The sequence below is a fragment of the Equus przewalskii genome, chromosome 25 (assembly GCF_037783145.1).
Source record: "Equus przewalskii isolate Varuska chromosome 25, EquPr2, whole genome shotgun sequence".
In the NCBI taxonomy this organism is placed as follows: domain Eukaryota; kingdom Metazoa; phylum Chordata; class Mammalia; order Perissodactyla; family Equidae; genus Equus; species Equus przewalskii.
In genome coordinates, this window is record NC_091855.1 from 34458656 (window position 1) to 34478867 (window position 20212).

Here is a 20212-nt window from a genome sequence, read left to right on the forward strand (position 1 = left end):
ATGGGTGTGAGAAATGCTCTCTGGGTGAGGGAGCTGAATATGCTATTCCCTCTACTGAAGAACCACCTATTAAGGATCTATGAAACCTCTATTAACCCTGAGAATCCAGGGCACAGTTCCCGGCACGTAGTAGGTCTTTAAAAAGTATACCCCCCCCCCCAATAAATAGAATGGGAGCATCCACAGATCTATGCCATAGACCCAACTTCGGCCATCAGGGAGTGTGCCTTCGCCTTCTGAAGCCTCAGGTGGACTCCTGGGATGGAACACAAGGCAGCTGTCTCCACCTGTTCCCTAGTCTGTGACTCGCACTATGAGCTCTCTTTGTGCCTGCCTGGGGTTCTAAGACTTGAAGGAAATCCGGAGTCCCTGATCAGGAAAAGATGTTGAGGGCAAGGTGGTCAGGGCCACAATTGTCCCCCTCTCTTTACAGGATTTATTAAAAAAAAAAGCACTCTCGACTCCAGCTATTAGAGTTTTCAGAAAAATCCCGATGCCTGGGCCGTACCTAAGATGAACTAAACCGGAATCTCTGGCGCCGAGGCCCAGGAAATCAGCTTTTGTCTTAAAACGCCACAGTTATCCCGCTGTGCCGTCAGGGGTGAGGATCACTGGTTTAAAGTAACTTGGGTGCATTCCCGTCCTGGAGGAGTCCCTGAAAAGAATCCACGTAACAGAGAGACTGTTCGTTGTTTTCTAATCGAATGACATATGATGCAGGGTTAATGCTTCCCCTACCTTCAGCACCCCCGTTTCTTTCCCCGCCCTCCCCCGCATCATCAGCCCGAGGTATAAATCATCATCGAGTTCTCCAGAGAGCTTTTGAGGCTGGCACACAGCAAAAGGGTTTCCAGTGAACTAGAACCAAACCCCAATGCTAACTCATCTATGATGTCAAAATGAACCAAACACAACATCTCTTCGAATATTTAATCAGTTTCGAGACCTCTGCCTTCCAACCCAGTTGGATAAAAATTCCAAAGAAAGCGTGATGAAGGGGTCTTCAAAGGAAACGTTGGGCTAAAATGGAGAGAAGACTGGGCTTGGGAAGACAGACCATAGCATGTGTCTTAAGGCCTTTTGAAGGCATTCTAATACTTATTTAAAAAAAATACTCAAAATGAACAAGGAAGGATTAAACAGTTATACAAATTTAAGGACAACTAAAACTCCTTTTATGGCTGAAAAGACCAGACATGGTTTTCAAATAGACTCTTTAAAAACCCTTAGATCCTGCCGTGGTTTCTTTCCATCGCCTTCTCTGTACAGACAAGAAGCAAATTAGCTACCCAGCATCCCCAGGAGCTCTTTGGGCCTTGGCAAAGCAGCGATCAGCGAGAGAGAGAAAGAAGGCGTGGAAGAGGCGACAGAAAGCTGTTCACAGTCTTTGAATGTGGACTCAGACTCCAGCAAACCTAATCTATTCTTTTTGAAAAATATGAAAATATACTGAAGTCCCTAAAAAAACCACCGTCGATCTCAGGTCAGCGTGCCAATGATAATACGTTTCAATAACTGCATCGTAGGAACCGGGGGGAGCATGTCCTTCAGAGTGACAGATGTACAATAACACAGGTGGGGTCAGGACGTCCGCACTGACTCCTCGGGGAACGTTCAGCAGGAAAGGCGTCACGTCTGTCTCGCTCTCATCCTCCCTCTGTTTCTTCTCTTCTCCTGTCCCTTGGTGCTTGAGAGGCAGTGTCGGGGGCGCCAGCCCGGGCTCAGAACGGGTACTGCGACACGTATATCCGCAGTCGGATCACGGAGCTGCCTCTGAAGTTGATGACGGTGTTGACGGTGATCATTTCCAAGTCCAGCTGTATGTCCCGGGGCCCTTTGATGGGGCGTGTCATCACCAGGGTGGCACTGATGGGGCCCGTTTGCTGTGGACAGAGCCGGGAGACCAGTTAGTGAAGGCCTGACTGAACTAAGGGGGCAACTGAGCTTGACCCGGAAAGCTGTCGAGCAACGGCAGAGAAGGTAAGAAATGAGGAAAGTGGACAGCTGTCCATCAGGAGAGGGGGCCTCCCGCACAATCCCCAAAGCAGAAGGCCGGGTGTCTGGCCTCTGCAGCCTCAATCAGGGCACTCGCCCTTGCCCACAGCAGTGGAACTGGCATCCGCTTGGTGCCATGCTGTTCTCCTGGCTTTGCCCCTGCTCCACCTGGATCTTTCCTGCTAACCCTTCAGGTCTCCCCTGAAACATCACTTCCTCAGAGGAGCCTTCCCTGATTCCCCCAATCTCAGTTGGGGCCCCCTGTGACCCTCTGCCACTACACCCTCTGCTTTGCACAGGCTGGAAAGTACTTATTACCATGCGTCATCGTCTATTCCATTTTCTTGGTCCGTGTCTGACGGCTAGGTCCCACTAGACTATGAGCTCCATAAGAGAAAGGACCAGGGTCAGATATTTTACCTCCAAATCCCCCTTAGAATCCAGCGTGGTGCCTGACAAACAGTAAGTGTTCAGTAAATTTGTCTGGAGTGAAAGAATGAATAATGGATCAAATTAACTGTGTGACTTAGGGCTGTCACTTCACCTCTCTGGGCCTCATCCCTAAAATGAGGGTTTGTACCAGATCAGTAGCCCCCAAATCAACAGCCCCCAAAGCACCTAGGACATTTTTTTTAAACTAACAATTCCAAGGGGCCCATTCCAAGATTTTCTGCTTCCGTGGATTTCTGGCTGAGGCCCGGGGAAAGTGTCATTTGTTTATGAGCCTCCAGGTGGTTCCGGCGTGCAGGCCCTGCTGGAGCTCCTGTCTAGACACTGGAGTCACTTTCCGCTTGACCATCGGTGATCACACCACCATGGTCCTAATACATTTATGTGAGCTCTTCTCCACTGAATCACTTTCTAAAACTTTCGAGGAGGTGGGGAGAGGAGACTGACATCGTCTGAGCACCCACCATGCGTGAGGCACTCTTGCAGCCACTTGTATGTACAGGTGCTTAGTTAATCCTCATCAAAACCCTAAAAGGCCTTGCACTCAAAGTGGGGCCCCTGGACCCAGCATCAGCATCGCCAGGGAGCTAGTCAGAAATGCAGCATCTCAGGCCCCACCTCAGACCTACTGAGCCAGAATCTGTAGCTTAACACAAGACCCGGGTGATTCATGGGCACGTGAACAACTGCGAAGGGCTGATCTAAAAGCCCAGGACCCAGTCTGGGGACCCTGGATGCCATACTAAAGGTGCATCTCATTATTTCCCCATTTTATAAACAGGCAAACTGAGGCCCAGTTAGTTTAAGTAATTGCTTAGGGTCTCCCAATTAATCGAGATCAGAGCCAAGGGATCCTATTTGGGTCTTTCTGTCTGACCCCCAGCCCCAGGCCATTTTCACTGCACAATTATCAGAAGAGACTGGTGTGTGTTTTAGTTCTCCCTAGCACTGCCCTTAAGGAGAGATGCTCAGGGGTCAGTGCAACAGCCAGATAGCAAGCTTTGAAGAGGAATTAGCATGAGGGAACAAGGAGATGCTGGACAGTCGCTTCCTACAAGTGGCAGAGCCCAGCATTGTGCCCAGAAACTGAAAGCAACAAGCTCTGCAAATTCAAGAAAGAGGGCTTGTTTAAAGCCACACCAGGTAATTTATCTGTCTCCATAAAGGGAGGGCTCCCCATAAAGTTCATCCTGAAGAGCTGCCACAGGTATGTCAAGGGCGGGACGGGCAGGTAGGTACTGGCCAGGTATTGGGACCTCCCCTGTCCGCTGGGCTATCAGCGGCCTGACAACCACGCCATTTCCTCTTGGCATCAGCTCCCTCTGTTCCCGTCAGCATCAGTGCAATTGGCACCTCTGCACGCAGAGGATCGCTCAGACTTCCTTGTCATCTCTTGCAAAACTTTGCAGCTCTGGGCCAGGACTTCATGGGTACAGCCACACAGGGAAATGCCCACAGCATTTACATAGACAAATATCCACCAGCTTTCCCTGTTCACAGGAATAAAGGCCAAGGGTTGAAGACTGAGCCGTGGGCAGCCTTCTGGAGGGAGATCCGAAGAGCCTGGGAGGGGGAATGGAAAAAGTGGAAACTTCCAAGTTGTTCCTTTGGGCTTTCTTGGTAAAATTCTCCAGAGTATGAGAGGATCGTTGCCTCTCCCACTTGGAAGTAACCGTTAGAGGTCAGGAAGTCCGATCTCCACCAGGGTCAGATCTGCAGCAGCCTGAGAGAGACCTGCCCACAAGCACGTGGGAGGACACGAGTGCCTGCCAGGACAGCAGAGCCAGCCACCTCCAGTCCTCCCTAGGCTTTTAGGGCAGAGAAAGGGCATTAATTAAATAGGCCCCCCAAGGTCCCTGGTCATTGGTGGACTTGGTAGTTACTGGTGCAAAATGATGATGGTGGTGACGGTGATGATGGTGGTGGTTGATACCAGGCATTTGGCTACAACCTTTCACACATCTGTTATTTAATCCTCATAACCCCACAATGTAAGTAGGTTAAGCACACTCCATAACGTCACAGAACTAGCACATGGTACTAACAGTGCCGGATTCCAAAAACCATGCTTCTAACCACCGTGTTCTGTAATAAGGTCTCAGTACCTCTCAACTTCCTGAGCGTCCCACCACACTTACTCAACCTGAGAACCACGACTGTGCGTTGCAAATGTCTGCCTGGTCGTCTGCCCCTCCCCACAACAGCATGGGTTCAAGGGCAGAGGCCACATCCTGTTTGTTCCTGAACTCTCAGTGTCTGACTCAGAGCTGCCTCTGTACTGGTGCTGAGTTAATGCTGGTGACGGAAGAAGGAACGAGTGACTGAACGCCAGCGGAGCTGACCGCAGGGGCAGCAGGCTGCAAACAGCCCACCGACGTATGCTCCCGCGGACACTCGGGTAGTTCTGAATCAGCTTTCAGGACGGCATTGTCTGACACATGGCAAGCAGCCAGGCAGGAGCAAGTCAGCTTCCCTGGGCCCTGCCACCTGCCCCACGTGTGTCACAGAGTAAACGTACTTTGGCACAGTCTGGATCTCGTGACCCGGCTCCTTCTTCTGGCCCTAATTGTGTCCCCAAGTCACCTGGCCAAAGCCAATCACCAGTCCTCTGTCCAGGGCTCAGAGTGAGACAGACTGCCAACAGGGCTTATGAAAGGGGCGTGTGTGTGTGCACATGTGTATGTACCTGTACAGGTGTGTGTGTGCATGTGTATGTGTGCGCTTGCATGAGTGGGTGCGCATGTGGTAGGTGGGTGCATGTGTTTGTGTGCTTGCGTGTGTGTGTGCACATGTGTATGTACCTTTACCTGTGTATGTGCGTGTGTATGTGTGTGCTTGCGTGAGTGGGTACGCATGTAGTGGGTGGATGCATGTGTATGTGTGTGCTTGCATGAGTGGGTGTGCATGTGGTGGGTGGGTACGTGTGTATGTGTGCTTGCGTGTGTGTGCATGTGTGTATGTACCTGTACATGTGTGTGCATGTGTGCACTTGCGTGAGTGGGTACACATATAGTGGGTGGGCACATGTATATGTGTGCGCTTGCATGAGTGGGTGCACGTGTGGTGGGTGGTTGCATGTGTGTGCGTGTGTATGTGTGCATGCACAGCTGTGTGTGTGTGTGGCTTGCCTCCCAGGTGAGATGAAGCTCTTCCCAGTGCTTGTAGCACAATCGGTGAGACTCTGGGTGGAAGGGCCTGAATGGTCATTGACTCCCATCTCCCACATGACGCTCCAGTCCCTTAGGCAGCACTGCCAACTTCTCCAGGGCCCAGGAGCTCGCAACCTCCTAACAACAGCAGCAGCAGCGGTAGCAGCAGAAACACTATCAATACAATAAGAACTAATGCTTGTTGAATACTTTCTATTGTTGAGGGGATGTTAAAGTAGACTTTTCTTGTTATCTCAACTTCTGCTGAGACCCTAAAACTAGAAGAGTAGGTGGAAATACCCTACATCCTAAAGAGAAGTGTAAGAGTATACATCGACTTTGTTGGCAGACTGCCTGGGTTTGAATCCTGCTCCGGTGCGTCCCAGCTGTGAGACCTTGGGCACGTTACCTAGCCTCTCTGTGCCTCAGTGCTCTCATCTGTAAAAGTGGGACTGTCCAGCAGGCCCTGTATCACAGGATCGTTGTGAAGATGAAAGGAATGATATATGGAAAGTACTTGGCCCGGTGCCTGGACATGTCAAGCACTGTATAGAATTTGCTGCCAATGCTGTCTGTGTAGTTTCTGTTGCTACTATACAGGACTTGAAAGCAGAGGCCCAAAGCCAGATCTGTTTCTCACACTCCATCACCACCTCCAGCCTATATACATGAATTAAACACACTTACCGGCCCCCTCCTCAAGCAAAAGGGAGTTTCGAGAGGACTTTTCAGAGATGTGGGTACCCCGACGTGTAAAGATGCAGAGAGAAGTCTAGTGAAGAGAGCCCCAGAGCTGCCTGGCAGCACGGTGAGGGGCGGGGACTGCAGGGGAACTGGGTGTTGGTGTCCTCAAGGCCCTCGTGTAAGGTCCACCTGCCAGAGTGAGAGCCCCCCAGACCCCCCACAGAAAGTCTACTGTGGGAAGCTTTCCCCCAATCTAGCTGCCATTGTATTGTGACAAGGTCTGGCAATGGAAGGAGAATCGTGCAAGGCACTTCTCCAGGGAGCATAATTCTTTCAGCAGAATCCTTTGTCCTCCTTTCTAAAGCCTATTACTGATTAACGTCTTCCCTCTGTCCTGGAAGCCTTGTAAAAACAGGCAGAACTAGCAATAAACATATCTCAAAGAACAAACAGCAGCCCCCAAGGATGCAGGGGTCTATATTCCGTTAATTATATACTCACTGTCCTCCTAACTTCTTTGAAGACGCTGAAACTATGTAACCTCTTCCTAAACAATCGATATGTATGCTGCACATCTGGATGTAGACAACCACCTTTGATTATTACCTTTAGTCACGCACTGCCCCTCATCTATTGTTCCCATGACGACAATAGCTAGACCACCTCGTGTGATTTTTTCCTATATAAGTGTACCCTGTCCCTGAAATAAATTGGACTTGCTTGCAACTGCGTCGAGTCTCAGGTCTAGCACTTACACTTTCGCCGACACCGTCTCTCCTGCGGAAACCTGGACTCTGCCAAGGCTGGACCCCGGCAGTCTACGTGGGACATAGCACCAGAAAGAGGGTGGAGAGGTTTGGGGTGGCAGGCGGCCAGCTTGAGGCCCTGTCACCCACCCCAGGAAACAGTCAGTGCTCAGGCGTCAGGGAGACCTCCATAGACCCCACAAAGCATCCCATGAAAGCAAGAGCATTTGCGTCTCCACCCCAGAAAGAGCCTGCTCACAACGGCAACAATCCAGTAAGACCCAAGCCCCCCTAACCACTCCCCTTCCACCATCTACACCCCCCAACCCGGGAGGAGGAGCCAGAGGCAGTTCTGTCCACGAGGGGAGGGGAGGAGGAAGGCGGTAAGGAGGCCACCGCCCCCCCCTGCCTCTGAGCGGGGATTGAGAGCTGAGAGGTTGAAGTTTCCACTTAAACCAGCTCGGGCTGGACATGGGAGAACAAGACGATTCAGTAATAACTGAAAGTGTCCGTGACTCCCACGGGGTCAACCTGAGCTGTCCCCCTGGTGTGCGCAGGTTTGAGAGAGCAGGGTAAGAAAAAGAAGGCGACTGAGTGTGTCACCCCTACCAGATCCCACTGGTTTGATCAAAACAGTCCTTCTGTGTTCCAGGCACTGTGCAAAGTAGATGATCTCATCTAATCCTAAAGTAAATACTGTGATTATCCCCTCTTTACGGAGGAAATTGAGGCTCAGAAAGGTTAGGTAACATGCCCAAGGTTACCCGGTTGGTGTCTGCAGAGAGCAAGTAAAGCAGGTCGGCCTGGCTCCAGAGCCCACAGTAGAACAACTGATCTAACTTTTTGGTTTATCTGTATATTCTGATTTTTCTACCTTAAGTCTGTAAAAATAAATTGTATAAAAAAATAAAAATTTAAAAAAATTTTAAAAAGAATGACTATGCGTGGCCTCCTGCGGAGGGCGCTGCAACTTTGCACAGCTTGGACACGTGAAAGCCCTGCCTTGTCTGGCAGATTTCTCTCTGTCTTCCTGCCCCCGTGCCCTGTGGCTTCACAGGGCCCCACATCAAGTCCGCTTTCTCTTTCCAGGTGCAGCCCTTGGGACTTTTCAAGACAGGAGCCACCTCCCCATCCTTAAGTTCCTTCAGCCATTCTCAGAGTAGCCCTACATCCGCTCGACACCTGACATCCTCCTCGGAATAGGTACCAAGGAATTAGGGCCCTTCTCAGTGTTCTCAGAGAGGGCACAAGACACAAACAGCTCAGCTTGGTGAGTTTCAAGGGTCTCCTAGTTGCTATGACAATCCAGGCATGAGAGGAAGCTTCTAGGAAGGGCCTTCCGTCCTGTCCACTCCACTTGAGGACAATCTTCTTCCCTCACCATCACTGGGTACCTCTTATAAGTCATCTGTTTGGGTCTAGGGAGATTTTAGTGGTTGGTGACCTGGTAAGTGACATCTTGCCTGGACAAGACCACCTTCTGTAGATCTTCTATTCTACGGAGGGGGAAAAAATGGAGGCAGGTGGTATCAGTGATGGTATTGTAAATCCCCAAGAGGGGAATCTTTGGGACCCACTTTGTCCGTACAGATGAGAGAGGCCAGACTAGAGAATGCCAATGGGCTAGGCTTATGCTCCCCGGGGCAGCAAGCCCACAGAAGCTCACAGATGTGGGGTTTTGCTGGACAGCCGTTGCTTATGAGTTTGGAGAAAGGACGACATAGACACAGCTCCATCTTATTCATGTTGCAGAAGCTCTCCCCTCAATCCTTTCCACTTTCTTCCGAAGCCCTTGACTCTGCTGGTCCACAGATGTTGGCTCTACAGGCCATGTTATCACATGTGCCCCAGTCCTGCTAGGGGCTTGCCAAAAACGTATTAGAGAGGATACAGACACAAAACCAGCCCCTGGGGCCTTTCCTAATTTGTTCTAACTGCTGCTTCTGAGATCCCTCTGTTTTCAGACAATCTCAGCCCGAGGCAAGGATTGGAAGATTCTGCCAGGAGATAGGGAGAGGAGGGGCAGAGAGCTCAGCCACGTGGGCCTCTCACAGGCCCCTGGGCGTCTCCCATGAAAGGGGGAAGCTTCCACGGGCCTATCCTTCTGAGGCCAGCTCCCCACAGAGCCCCTGGAGAATCACATGTTGTACTTGCTAGAAAGGCAGATTCCTGATGTAGTGGGCTGAATACTGGCCCCCAAAGATATCCTTGGAACCTGTAAATGTTACCTTATAAGGAAAAGGCATCTTTTCCTATGTGATTAAGTTAAAGGTCTTGCCTCGGGGAGATTATCCTGGATGATCTGGGTGGCCCTAAATGCCATCACAAGTGTCCTTATAAGACGAGGGACATTTGACACACACAGAAGAGAAGGAGGCGATGCAACCACAGATGCAAACACTGGAGGGATGTGGGCACGGTTAAGAAATGCCGCAGCCACCAGGAGCTGGAAGAGAGCAAGACTGGATTCTCCCCTGGAGCCTCTGGAGGGAGTACAGCTCCGCCAGCACCTTGATTTCAGCTCAGGGAAGTGATTCCAGACTTTTGGCTTCTAGGACTGTGCAGGAATAAATTTCTGTTATCTCAAGCCACCAAGTTGGTGGTAATTTGTTACAGCAGCCACAGGAAACTGATCCCCTAGGGCTTACCACCACCTTCTGAAATGGATTCTCGGGAGAGGAAGCTCTGGAATGCGCTTCTTGGACAAGCGCTCAAATTCACATTGAAACGTGAAACACAGCTCTCTAAGCCAGTGGTCCTTACGGAGGGGTGACACCCCAGAGGTAGCAGGAGACAAAGCTCAGCAATACAAATGGCACAGTATTATTTATACGTAATTTACAAATAGGCAAATATATTTTAGGATGTGTGCTCTATAATGTTTTACTGATATGGGTAAGTCAGTGCTGTCTGATCAAACTTTCTACCATGATAGAAATGTCCTCTATCTGAGCTAATACAGCAGCCACATGTTGTTCTTGAGTACTTGAAATGTGGCTAGTGCCATGGGAGAACCTAATTTTTAATTTTATTTAACTTTAGTTAGTTTAAACTTAAACAGCACAGTGAGTACTGTGTTGGAGAAGGCCAGCCGAGCCCACTTCCATGAGGAATGCCTTTGCACCCAATGCAATATAAGGATGACAGCAGAGATATGGGGATGCTATGTTCACTGCTGTATTCTCAGTTTCTAGAAGTGCATAGAAGGTACTGATAAATATTTGTCAAATTAGCAGATGGATAAATGGATACGTGAATGCCTCTCCCACAGAACAGCAGGAGGAAAGAACCTTACGATTGCATCTTGGGTTAACTTATCACACAGAGGAGCCTCAGATCCTGAGGCTGACAGAGGACACGCATCTTTCACAAGGCCACATAGAAAGTGACAAGAGCTAGAACCTTGCAATTCTGACTCCCACCCACTCCCTTTTTCTCTCTTCACACCCACCCCTCCTAACTGCCTCCTGACCTGTTTCTAGAAGCACGTGCCAGGCTACACAACACAATGCGTCATTAAAGATAGTGACCATCACTTGCCACCCTTTCTTACCCGCATATAGAATTCTCTGCCCTCGTTCCCAGACTTGATCTGGAAAATGTAATAAGCCCCAGGGTAGCGGGTCGTTGCTTGCATTTGGAAGATGTCAGCAGGAACGGAGCGTCCAGACACCACATCCATATCCCGGTACAAGATGGTGAAGGGCTGGTCCCTGCAGCCAGGGTTCTCAGCAGGACACATGCAGCGGCTGTGGGGAAGGGAAATCGTGTGAGATTGTGGTAAATCCTTTCCAGATGCCGGTTATACCTACTTCCTCACTTAAAACACTGAAAAGGAGGCTGCCCCATTTTTATCATCCAAATGCCGTAACTATAGACCCTCTCTGCTCCTGGCTCTCGTCTAAAAACTCTCCAGCATGCAGGTGAGCTCTCTGCTTCCTAGAGAATGGCCTAGTCTGGATAAGCAGATATTCTTGCTCCTAGAGCATAAATCTTGGACGTCTGGTTTTCCGAACACTGGAACATTCTCTACCGCCCTTTACATTTGTCATGTATTTAGTTGGTGAAATGCACCACTGGTTGCATAGCCCTTCACTTCCCCAGACACACATACTCAAGAAATTTCAAAAGTGAGAAATTGTATTAGATTAACAGGTCTTGGGCGGTCCTTTTACATTCTCTATTGCACTTAGCCCAGTCTGCGTGGAACATGATTTAATCTTTTCCATTCGATAAACAAGAGCTCAGAATTCACTATGTATAAGACACAATGTTAAGACACTTTGGCATTGAAATGATTTGTAAGATACTGACCTTGAATAGTTCCCCTGCCAATAGGAGAAATAAATCATAGACACAAATAACTCTAATACGAAGCAGCTAATACGAAACGCTAGCAACAGCGTCATCATAATATAGAATCAGTGACTCTTATCACCAAGGAATGCCTGTTGCAGACACCCCTGATTTATCCCTAGCCAGCGCCCATCTCTCACCTCATCCCCGAGGCTCCCCGTAGGGGTCAGAGTTCACAACAGGATGAGGACCTGCGTCACCATATGCCTGGGTGGCCAGAACTGGGAGTCGGCCTTGTCATGTTTCTGTAGCTCTCCCCTAACTTCCAATCTATCTTCAAAACCCATCGATTCTATTTCCAAAATATGGCCCAAATCCAATCATTTCTCACCACCTCCACTGTCACTGTCACTGCATATTTAGGCCACCACCACGTCTCACCTGGACCTCTGTGATGTCCCCCCAACAAGTCTCCTCTCTCCAATCCATTACACAGCAGCCCGAGGGCCCTTTGTCAGGCGAAAACCAGGGGATGTCTCTATCCTGCTGAAGGATTCTATAAATCATTTGAATAAAACTAAACACCTGCATTAGCTTCTGTGACCCCCAAGGAGGGTGGCCTTTGTCAGTCTCTCTAACCTCCTCTCAGGTAACTGTCCACTTCACTCACTGGGCTGCAGAACTCGGGCTCCTTCCATTCCCCGAAGACGACAGTCTTTGCACATGCTCTTCCATCTGCCCTTCCACTCTGTTCTATTAACATCAACTCACCTTCCCATTCCAGCCCAAACGTCATTTCCTGAGAGGGGCTTTCGGACTCCCCGGTGTAGACCAGGTCCAGCCTACTCTTTCATTTTGTAAGCTTCCACTCTTCCTGGTCCTAGCACGTATCACAACCTATGATTATGTGTTCCTTTATGTGACAATTCACTTAATGTCTTTCTCCTCCACTCTCCTAAGAGCAAAGCCCACAGCACTGAGCACGGTGTCTGGCACATAACAATAGGACCTTGACTAACGTTTAATAAATGAATGCATGAAAAGAATTTTGAAACGTTTGTTTTTTAAGGCTGCATCAAAATATCCAAGTCAAAATGTCCCTGGGGCCAAAACGGCCACATGAAAATGTCGTGTGTCACACAGAAAAGATTGTGTCTTAAAAGAAGTTTGGAGGAGGGAGTGATGGCTCCCAGCTGAAGAGGATCACTAACAGCTGGGAGAGGTGGCACTGGCACTAGGATCTGAAAGATGGGGTGGATCTGGCTACTTGGAGATGAAAGGAATGCCTTCCATATGGCAGAAAATGTGTGCACAAAAGCCAGGAGGCTGGAGAGTCCAGGGCTTGGGTAAAGAGAGCATTCTGTCCAGATTGGCAAGAGTACGGACACCTGAACTGGGAAATGTGCTAGAAAGGGGCGGCTGGAGCCAGACCGGGTGGGGACGGAGGCAGGAGTCACTCAGGATTTTCAGCGGCATGTCAGGGACCTCACGGGTAATACCAGCTCAGGGCTGCGAGCTGAATCAGGTCAAGTGCCCGCCCACAGATAAGGGCAGCCTGGAGAGACCCAGAGAGAACCAGGAACGGAAGGTGGTAAGAGCAGCCCAAAGCTCTGCTCTGCCACAAGGGCCCTGGAACCGGAAATCAAAGAGCCTTGGTCTAGAGGGCTGCATGGAAGCACAGGTCTTGGCGACAAGTGAAGACATGGCTCCAGGACCTGCCTGCCCCTGCTTTGTCCTCTTTTGCCTGTTGTGGTTGAAGCGGGAAGCACACTGGTCAGTCATGAATTCCTCTTAGATGCTGCATGCCTAGAGAGCATGACAGGTGTGTCCCATTCGTCCTTTATTTCCAGTGCGAGGGCTGAGCACTGCTCAGGGGTAGTAAACGTGTGACTAAAAGAGAGGAGGGCAGACGTACACACACGTGTGCATGTGTGTGTGTGTGTGTAGACTGAGCAGGAACTGAAGTGGTTAAATAGGGACTAAAAGAGAAGAAAAGGAACTCTTGGCATGTCAGGCACAGAAAAGCACTGCCCTGGTGCTTTGCCCTGGTAGAGGCTGTCTTCACTTTAGTCCTCTCCTCAACTCTAAGATTTGCCATCTGGTGATTCAGTCAAACATTGAACATTATGACATCAGGAACCTGATCAGGGCAAGCCAAGTACCCTCGGTACTGAGAACTCTAGTGACCTCTCCAGCCCCTCGCGACTCACACTGTGGTCCAGGGAGGCTGGCAGCATCTGTTTCACCTGGGAGCTTGTCTGAAAGACAGGATCTCACACCACCCCAGGCCCACGGACTCAGAATCTGCACTCTGACAAGATGCCCAGGGGACTCCTGCAGCCGGGACGTTTGAGAAGCCGGGCTCTAAAAGACCCTGCATACCGGGGACAAAGTCACGAAAGGGAGGAGGAGGTCCGTGAACCTGCCTCCCCTCTTGGTTAGCTTTCTAGAGAATCTTTGTATCACTCTGGCATGAGTGGGGTAGTGACAGAGAACAGTGTGTGTGTGTGTGTGTGTGTGTGTGTGTGCATGCGTGTGTGTGTTTGTGCACGTGTGAGACTCCCAATCCCCTGGGAGGTACGCTCTCCTTTACACCCCATGGCAGCCTCCTGGACCAGGCTCCTCACCCAGGTCCCATTCCCAAGGGGAAGCAGGACTTACTTATCGCTGATCCGCAGGTAAGGCTCCTCGCAGCGAATGGGATCGATGCATTTGAAGCCCCCTTGCAAATTGTAGCAAGTCTGCTGCAGGATGCACGTGTGGTTTCTGTGCTCACACTCGTTGATGTCTGGAGTGCAGAGTAGAGAGGCTCAAGCAGGGCAGCGCTTCCAACGTGTGGGCCCTGGGCCAGGGAGGTGGGAGTGGGGTGGGGGCTGCCTGGATCTCTACTACAGAGCTGTACTATCCAGTGCGGAAGCCACTGGCCACATGTGGCTACTGAACACTTGAACTGTGACTAGTCCAAATTGAGAGGTGCTGTAAGTGGAAAATACACACCAGATTTCAATGACTTAGTGCACGAAACGAATGTAAAGGGGCCGGCCCGTGGCCTGGCGGTGGAATTCAGCACACTCTGCTTCAGTGGCCTGGGTTCAGTTCCCAGTGCAGACCTGTGCTACTTGTCGGTGGCCGTGCTCCGGCGGCAACCCATGTACAAAATAGAGGAAGATGGGCACAGATGTTATCTCGAGGTGAATCTTTCTCAAGCAAAAAGAGGAAGATTGGCAACAGATGTTAGCTTGGGGCAAATCTTCCACAGCAAAAAAATTTTTTTAAATAATGTAAAATATCTCATCAGTGATTTTTATATTGAGTATATGTTGAAATAATATTTGGATATATTGTACTAAATAAAATATATTCTTAAAATTAGTTTTACCTGTTTCTTTTTACTTTTTTTTAATGTGACTTCTAAAAATTTTTAAATTACACATGTGCCTCCCATTTGTAGCTCACATTCTATTTCTATTGCTTGGCACTGCCATAGAGAACTCTTACTTGGTGTTGGGGTACAGCAGGATCAAGGAGGCTGAAAATGCATCAAGCTACTCATTGTTCAGCTACCAGCCTGCCCCACTGACCCCAGTGGGTGGAGCACAGGACTGGGAAATTAAGCCAACCAGCCAATCTGCACAAGACCCACTCCTTTCACAGCCGGGGGTCCTAACCCTTTGAGGGACACAGCAGTCAGATGTGTGAGGTCTCCCTGGCATCCATTCTCTAGGAAGTCAGTAGAAAGAGGCTGACTGGGCTGCCCTCCGGGTGCCACGAGAAAGCCTGGGCCCTGGTCCATGAGTACGGCCAGGCCGCCAGGAGTCCTGGTTGGGTTGGGAGCAATCCTCAGAGGGGCGGCAGAGACCTGCCCGGGGAGGCAGGACCTGCCCTTCGAGGGTGTCACCTGTATCTGCACAGTTCATTACTAAAGTGAGAGTGGTCATGTCCTTTCTATGGCCAAAGGATGGATCACAGGGCAGGAAGGCACCAGCCCAGACATCCCACCCAGAGCCTGCCACTCTGGAAGCCACCAGCACCCACTCATGCTCTCACCCCTGCCACCTTCCCAAAGCCACACAGGATTCCCCAGGTGAAGACATCCTGAGGCCCACCTCAAACCCCGCCCCCAACCTGCCCCTGGACAGCCTTACCCTGGCAGCTTCGGTTGTCATCCAGCAGGATGTAGCCAGGGGGGCAGGAGCAGAAGTATGTGCCAGGCTGGTTCACACATTCGTGTTGGCAGAGGAACTCGGAGAAGCTGCACTCGTCCATATCTGGGGGTGACAAGTCACACCTACTGTTACACCCCAGACTACCTGGGGATGGGAGCTTAGCGGTCATTGACTCCAACTCCCACACTCTCCTGACACATACGATGGCTTTACTGCTAAGATGTCAATTCACTTCTTGAACACTTCTGGTGATGGGGAGCTCACTATCTACTGAGGAAGCCCATCGATATTTGGACAGCTCTAATGGTTGAGAAAATTCCTTCCTACAGGGAGCTAAAATCTGTCTCCTGGGAGCTTCCGCCACCCTCTGCCTCTGGCTCAGCTCCATTATCTATTCACAACTGACTCCTTGTGCCCTGTAGGTGAAGCTACCCTCCACCTGTGGAGGTGAGATCTGTTTGCCTGTTGGAGTTTTCCATGTGCAGAGCTCTTCCTCAAGATCCAGAAAACATTTACCGGCTCTGCTCTTCTGAAAAGGAAACTTTACTAATCGCCCCAAAGTTGAGAAACAATATTATTCGTAGCATTGCAACTAAAAGGGACATATCCAGAAGGCCAAAGGGGTGCCAATTATATTAAAACGTCATTGTGTCCAAAACCTCCTGGAAAGAGAAAACTCTGGAGTGGCTTGGGGTGGGCGGGCGTATCGTCCCTCGGAGTCTGCCTGCTCAGGTGGTCCCTGGGACATGGGAACCCAGAGCTGAGCCGCTCTCCAGCTGCAGAGGTGGGGACATGAGGGGGAGCCATGGGACATGTCGGCCGAGGCAGTTGACGCAGAAGTAGGCGTTCCGGAAAAGCCGACTATCACACGCAGAGTTTGGCAGCAAAGCCCCCATTTGAGCCTCATTCGACAAGCACGCCAACGAAAACATGTTTTTCTTTCATTTGTTGTTTCCCGAAAACTGGCTTTCCCTAGTTTCCCCATGTGACATGTCCTCGGATTGATCTCTGGTGTTCTCACAGACCGCTGGTGGCCGGAATCACCCAGAGAGGGTGTCAGTGCAGAGGAGGCTGCTTCTGGGTGTGACATGCCTAATGCCACTCACATCAGAGGAGGAAAACGCCTTCCCATCCCTCCCAGGGGTCTTCAGTGGTGATGGGTTCCAAGCTGGCAGAATTGGGACGCTGATTTGAAAAGTTAAGCATGCTCCCCGAGGTAAGATCTGCGGTCATACCCCCTCCAGGTCTCCCAGGAGCCTTGCAGAGTGCAGGTCTCTGGCCCCAGCCCATCATCACAGCATCCTAGTTTACTTCTGTTAAGTTCGTAAGTTCCGTTCATACCTTTAGTGGAAGCAGTGGTAAAACCCGTCAGTTCCCGAGAGCTCGCTATTTACCAAGTGCTGGTTAAATGCTTTACACGCCTCATCGTCTCTAACCCCCACCTCAGCCCTAAGAAGGAGGTGCTATTGTTACTAGCCACACTGAGGCTCACAGAGGTTATGTAACTTGACCAAATTCACAGACCACGAGTTAGCAGTAAAGCTGGGATTTGAACCCAGCCAGCCGGCAGCCAGATCCCACACTCGTCAACACAGCGCTGTGAGGTCTCCCTGAGGAAATCAGGCTCAGGACTTAAAATTGGTGCATTTGGGCAGTCCTGAGGTTGGGGGAATCCCCAGTGCAGGGCGAGCTCCAGAGCAGATGGAGAGGGTAGCACTCATCTCCACCCCCCACTAGGCAGGGAGGGGCCCTCACAGACGCACTCAATTTATCCTGAGGTTGCAATCTCCAGACTTGACTAAGGGCTTGCGGTTCCATCCTCCACTGAAAAGCTGAAATCCAAGCCCGGTTTCCAGCAGGGAGCACACGTGAGGCCATTTTCACTCATCCATGTGAGAACCTACCACGGTTTCCAGGATCAGCTCGGCTTAGCAAATCCCTGAGGGACAAGGGGACACAGCCAGGAAAGGTCTGGTGCTGCCCAGAGGGGCTACACCAGCTGTGATAACACAGGGAGGGCAATGGTTTCTGGGAAAACGAGAAGTAAAGGAAGGTGAGTAAGTAGGGAGGGACAGTGACAATCACACTGCTATCCTGCACCAGCCCTAAAGCCCGCAAGGGCCAGGGGTCACTCCAAGTCTTAGGAAAATGGGCATCATGGTGAACATGGAGGACAAGACGATCATTCTGGGTAGAGTGAGCCAGCCAAAAATCCCTGCCAAAACACCAAGGATGTCAACTCCTTGAAAAGCCACAAGTGTCTTAGACTTAGAGAAAGTAAATTAACATGTAATGACACTTGGGTACACCAACTGGTTTAATCTTTATGACCACCCTATGAGGGTGTGTGTTCGTTTTTTAACAAATGAGGAAACTGAGGCTCAGGAAGAAACTTGGCCAAAGAAAGCACTAAACAGCAGAGTCAGAATTTGAACTCGGCTCCATCCGGCTCCAGAGTCACTCTGCTATACGGCCTCTGCAGATGGTCAGTAGACCCCTGTGGATGAGCAGGGAATCCTAGAGAAAAAACGAATTCCATCTCATAATGGTAAACTTCCCACCTCGTAGTCCCTTGGCCCCAATTCCCTAAGGAGTGCCGCAGGGGAAGTGAAATCTAGGAAGAAAGTAGCTGTTCATGCCTGAGGGTATTTTATTACTATTTCTGAGACTGACATTTAATCGGTCTAAGGCTGCCTGTAACTGCCTGCTCGCGGCTCTGGAGCTCCTGGCCCTAGGGAGAGACGCTCATTTGTTTCAGAGAACTCTGTCTCTGGACACTCCAGTCCTCAGTGAAGCCATCACACGAGTCTATTCATGACCTGGGTCAGTTCCTGTGACAATGAAACCCAGGATTAGGCAACTGTCCACTCCGCAGGACAAAAAGACTTTCACACCCTAGGGTATGGCCCACTTATTTTGAAAAACACAGCAATGCATCAGTAATTTGGACTGTGTTCATTTATAATTGCTGACGATGCCAAAAGTGGACGAAATGGAGTTGACTTTAATTCAACATTTACAAAAAACAGGGAAAGAAAGAAAGGAAGGCTGTACGAGAGAAAGAAAGAGCTATACGTGGCTCTGTGCAGGATGCGACAGGATTTACTTGAGTAAGGTGCTGTCCCCATTCTCAAGGAGTTGACAAGAACTCACAAGTTTCTTATGAGAAAGTCTAATAAGAAAATTATAATAGAGTCCACAAGCTAGCACGGGCAGAGGATCATAGCTTCTTGGTCTTGGAAGGAATTTATAAAAGCTCAACTAAGCCACCACATCCATGTTCTCACAACAAATTATTAGGAATGCATTCATTCAACAGTGAATCATTCATTCATTCATTCGAGAACTATTTATTGTGTGCTCACTATGTGCCAGGCCTGGAGCTAAGCACTGATTTTGTAGAGAGTTTAGAAGTTCCCAAAATGTTTGCACTTACATATATGATTGCCTTCGTTCAATGTCCCCTTCCCAATCCTACCCTGTGGATATGCTATTGTTTCTAGGTCACTGCTCTCCAGAAGTGCTATCCCCAGGACTTGAGTCACTGCTGGGTGAGGACAGAAAACTCAAACCAACATGCAAAACTGGGTGACTCCTCTCCCATTTCAACTCCGTCTCAGACCCTAAAGGGTAACTCCACTGGTTTTTGCATTGGGGTCAAATGACAAGGGAGAGGACTCCACTCCACCTTTCAGGAAGTGACTCATCTCTGTTTTGTGCAGTTGTGACCCCATTGCACTAGGAAATGTCCCAAAGTGGAGATGTGTCTGGGAAAAGAGAGGAAACACCTGTGAAGGAAGCCCTTGCCCTCCAGCCCCAACCCCGTGCCCCCAGCCCTGGTGGACGTCTTCAGTGTCAAAGCCCATTACCGCTGCAGTGGATACCGTCCTCCTCAAGTTCATATCCTGGGTCACAGCGGCAGATGAAAGAGCCATAGGTGTTGACGCAAGTTTGCACGCAGGGGTTCTCAGTTGCACACTCGTTCACGTCTATGGAAAGCAAAAGCACATCACTGACCATTCCGATAACAGAACATCCGCACTAACGAGGCAGAAAAACGTACTGGCAACAAAACCTACCACCACTAGGAGACGAGATTCACCGGTACCAAAGATCCCCATCCAGGACCTATCAGATTGAGAGCTCAGACCCCAAAGTGTTCACTGAAGGACCAGGGCCTCCATCCATATGTCCCTTCTTTGGTCACAAGTTGGGAAGGGCAGAAACAACATGTATACACATAATACACATGGACACACATGTGCCCATGTACACCTCCCAGTAAGTCCACTCTCCAAGGCTCATTCACAGGAATTTCTAGCAGCATCTGCTCTTTCCCATCACTGACTGCATTCCATCACCAATTAGCTCTTCCTTCACCATCACTGACTTCAAAATTTTGGGTAAACAGGTAAATAACCATGACAACTTTTATAATAACTCTATTTATGATTGCTATGGACTGAATTGTGTCCCTCCCCAAAATTCATATGTTGACGCCCTAACCCCCCAATGTGACTGTATTTGGAGAGGGAGCCTTTGGGAGGTGATTAAAGTTAAACAAAGTCATGTGGGTGGGGCCCTCATGATGGGATTAGTGTCCTTTAAGAAGAGACACCAGAGAGCTTTCTCTTGCTCTCTCTGCCACATGAGGACACAGCGAGAAGGCAGGCATCTACGAGCCAGGGAGAGGGCCCTCACAAGCACCCAGTCATGCTGGTACCTT

At 49.9% G+C, this 20212-nt stretch overlaps 1 protein-coding gene across 2 annotated transcripts in view; it reads right to left on the reverse strand.

The window, feature by feature from the left end:
- Positions 1-916: 916 nt before the first annotated feature.
- FBLN5 (fibulin 5) overlaps positions 917-20212 on the reverse strand; it is a 75002-nt gene continuing 55706 nt past the window's right edge. For both annotated transcript variants that reach the window (XM_008530195.2, XM_008530194.2), the window contains exons 7-11: positions 19356-19475; positions 15466-15588; positions 13982-14108; positions 10578-10773; positions 917-1883 (exon numbers count right to left, since the gene is read on the reverse strand). In XM_008530195.2, the coding sequence (XP_008528417.1) occupies positions 1722-1883; positions 10578-10773; positions 13982-14108; positions 15466-15588; positions 19356-19475 (728 nt within the window). In that variant the 3' untranslated portion in view covers positions 917-1721. The remainder of the gene's footprint in view (positions 1884-10577; positions 10774-13981; positions 14109-15465; positions 15589-19355; positions 19476-20212) is intronic.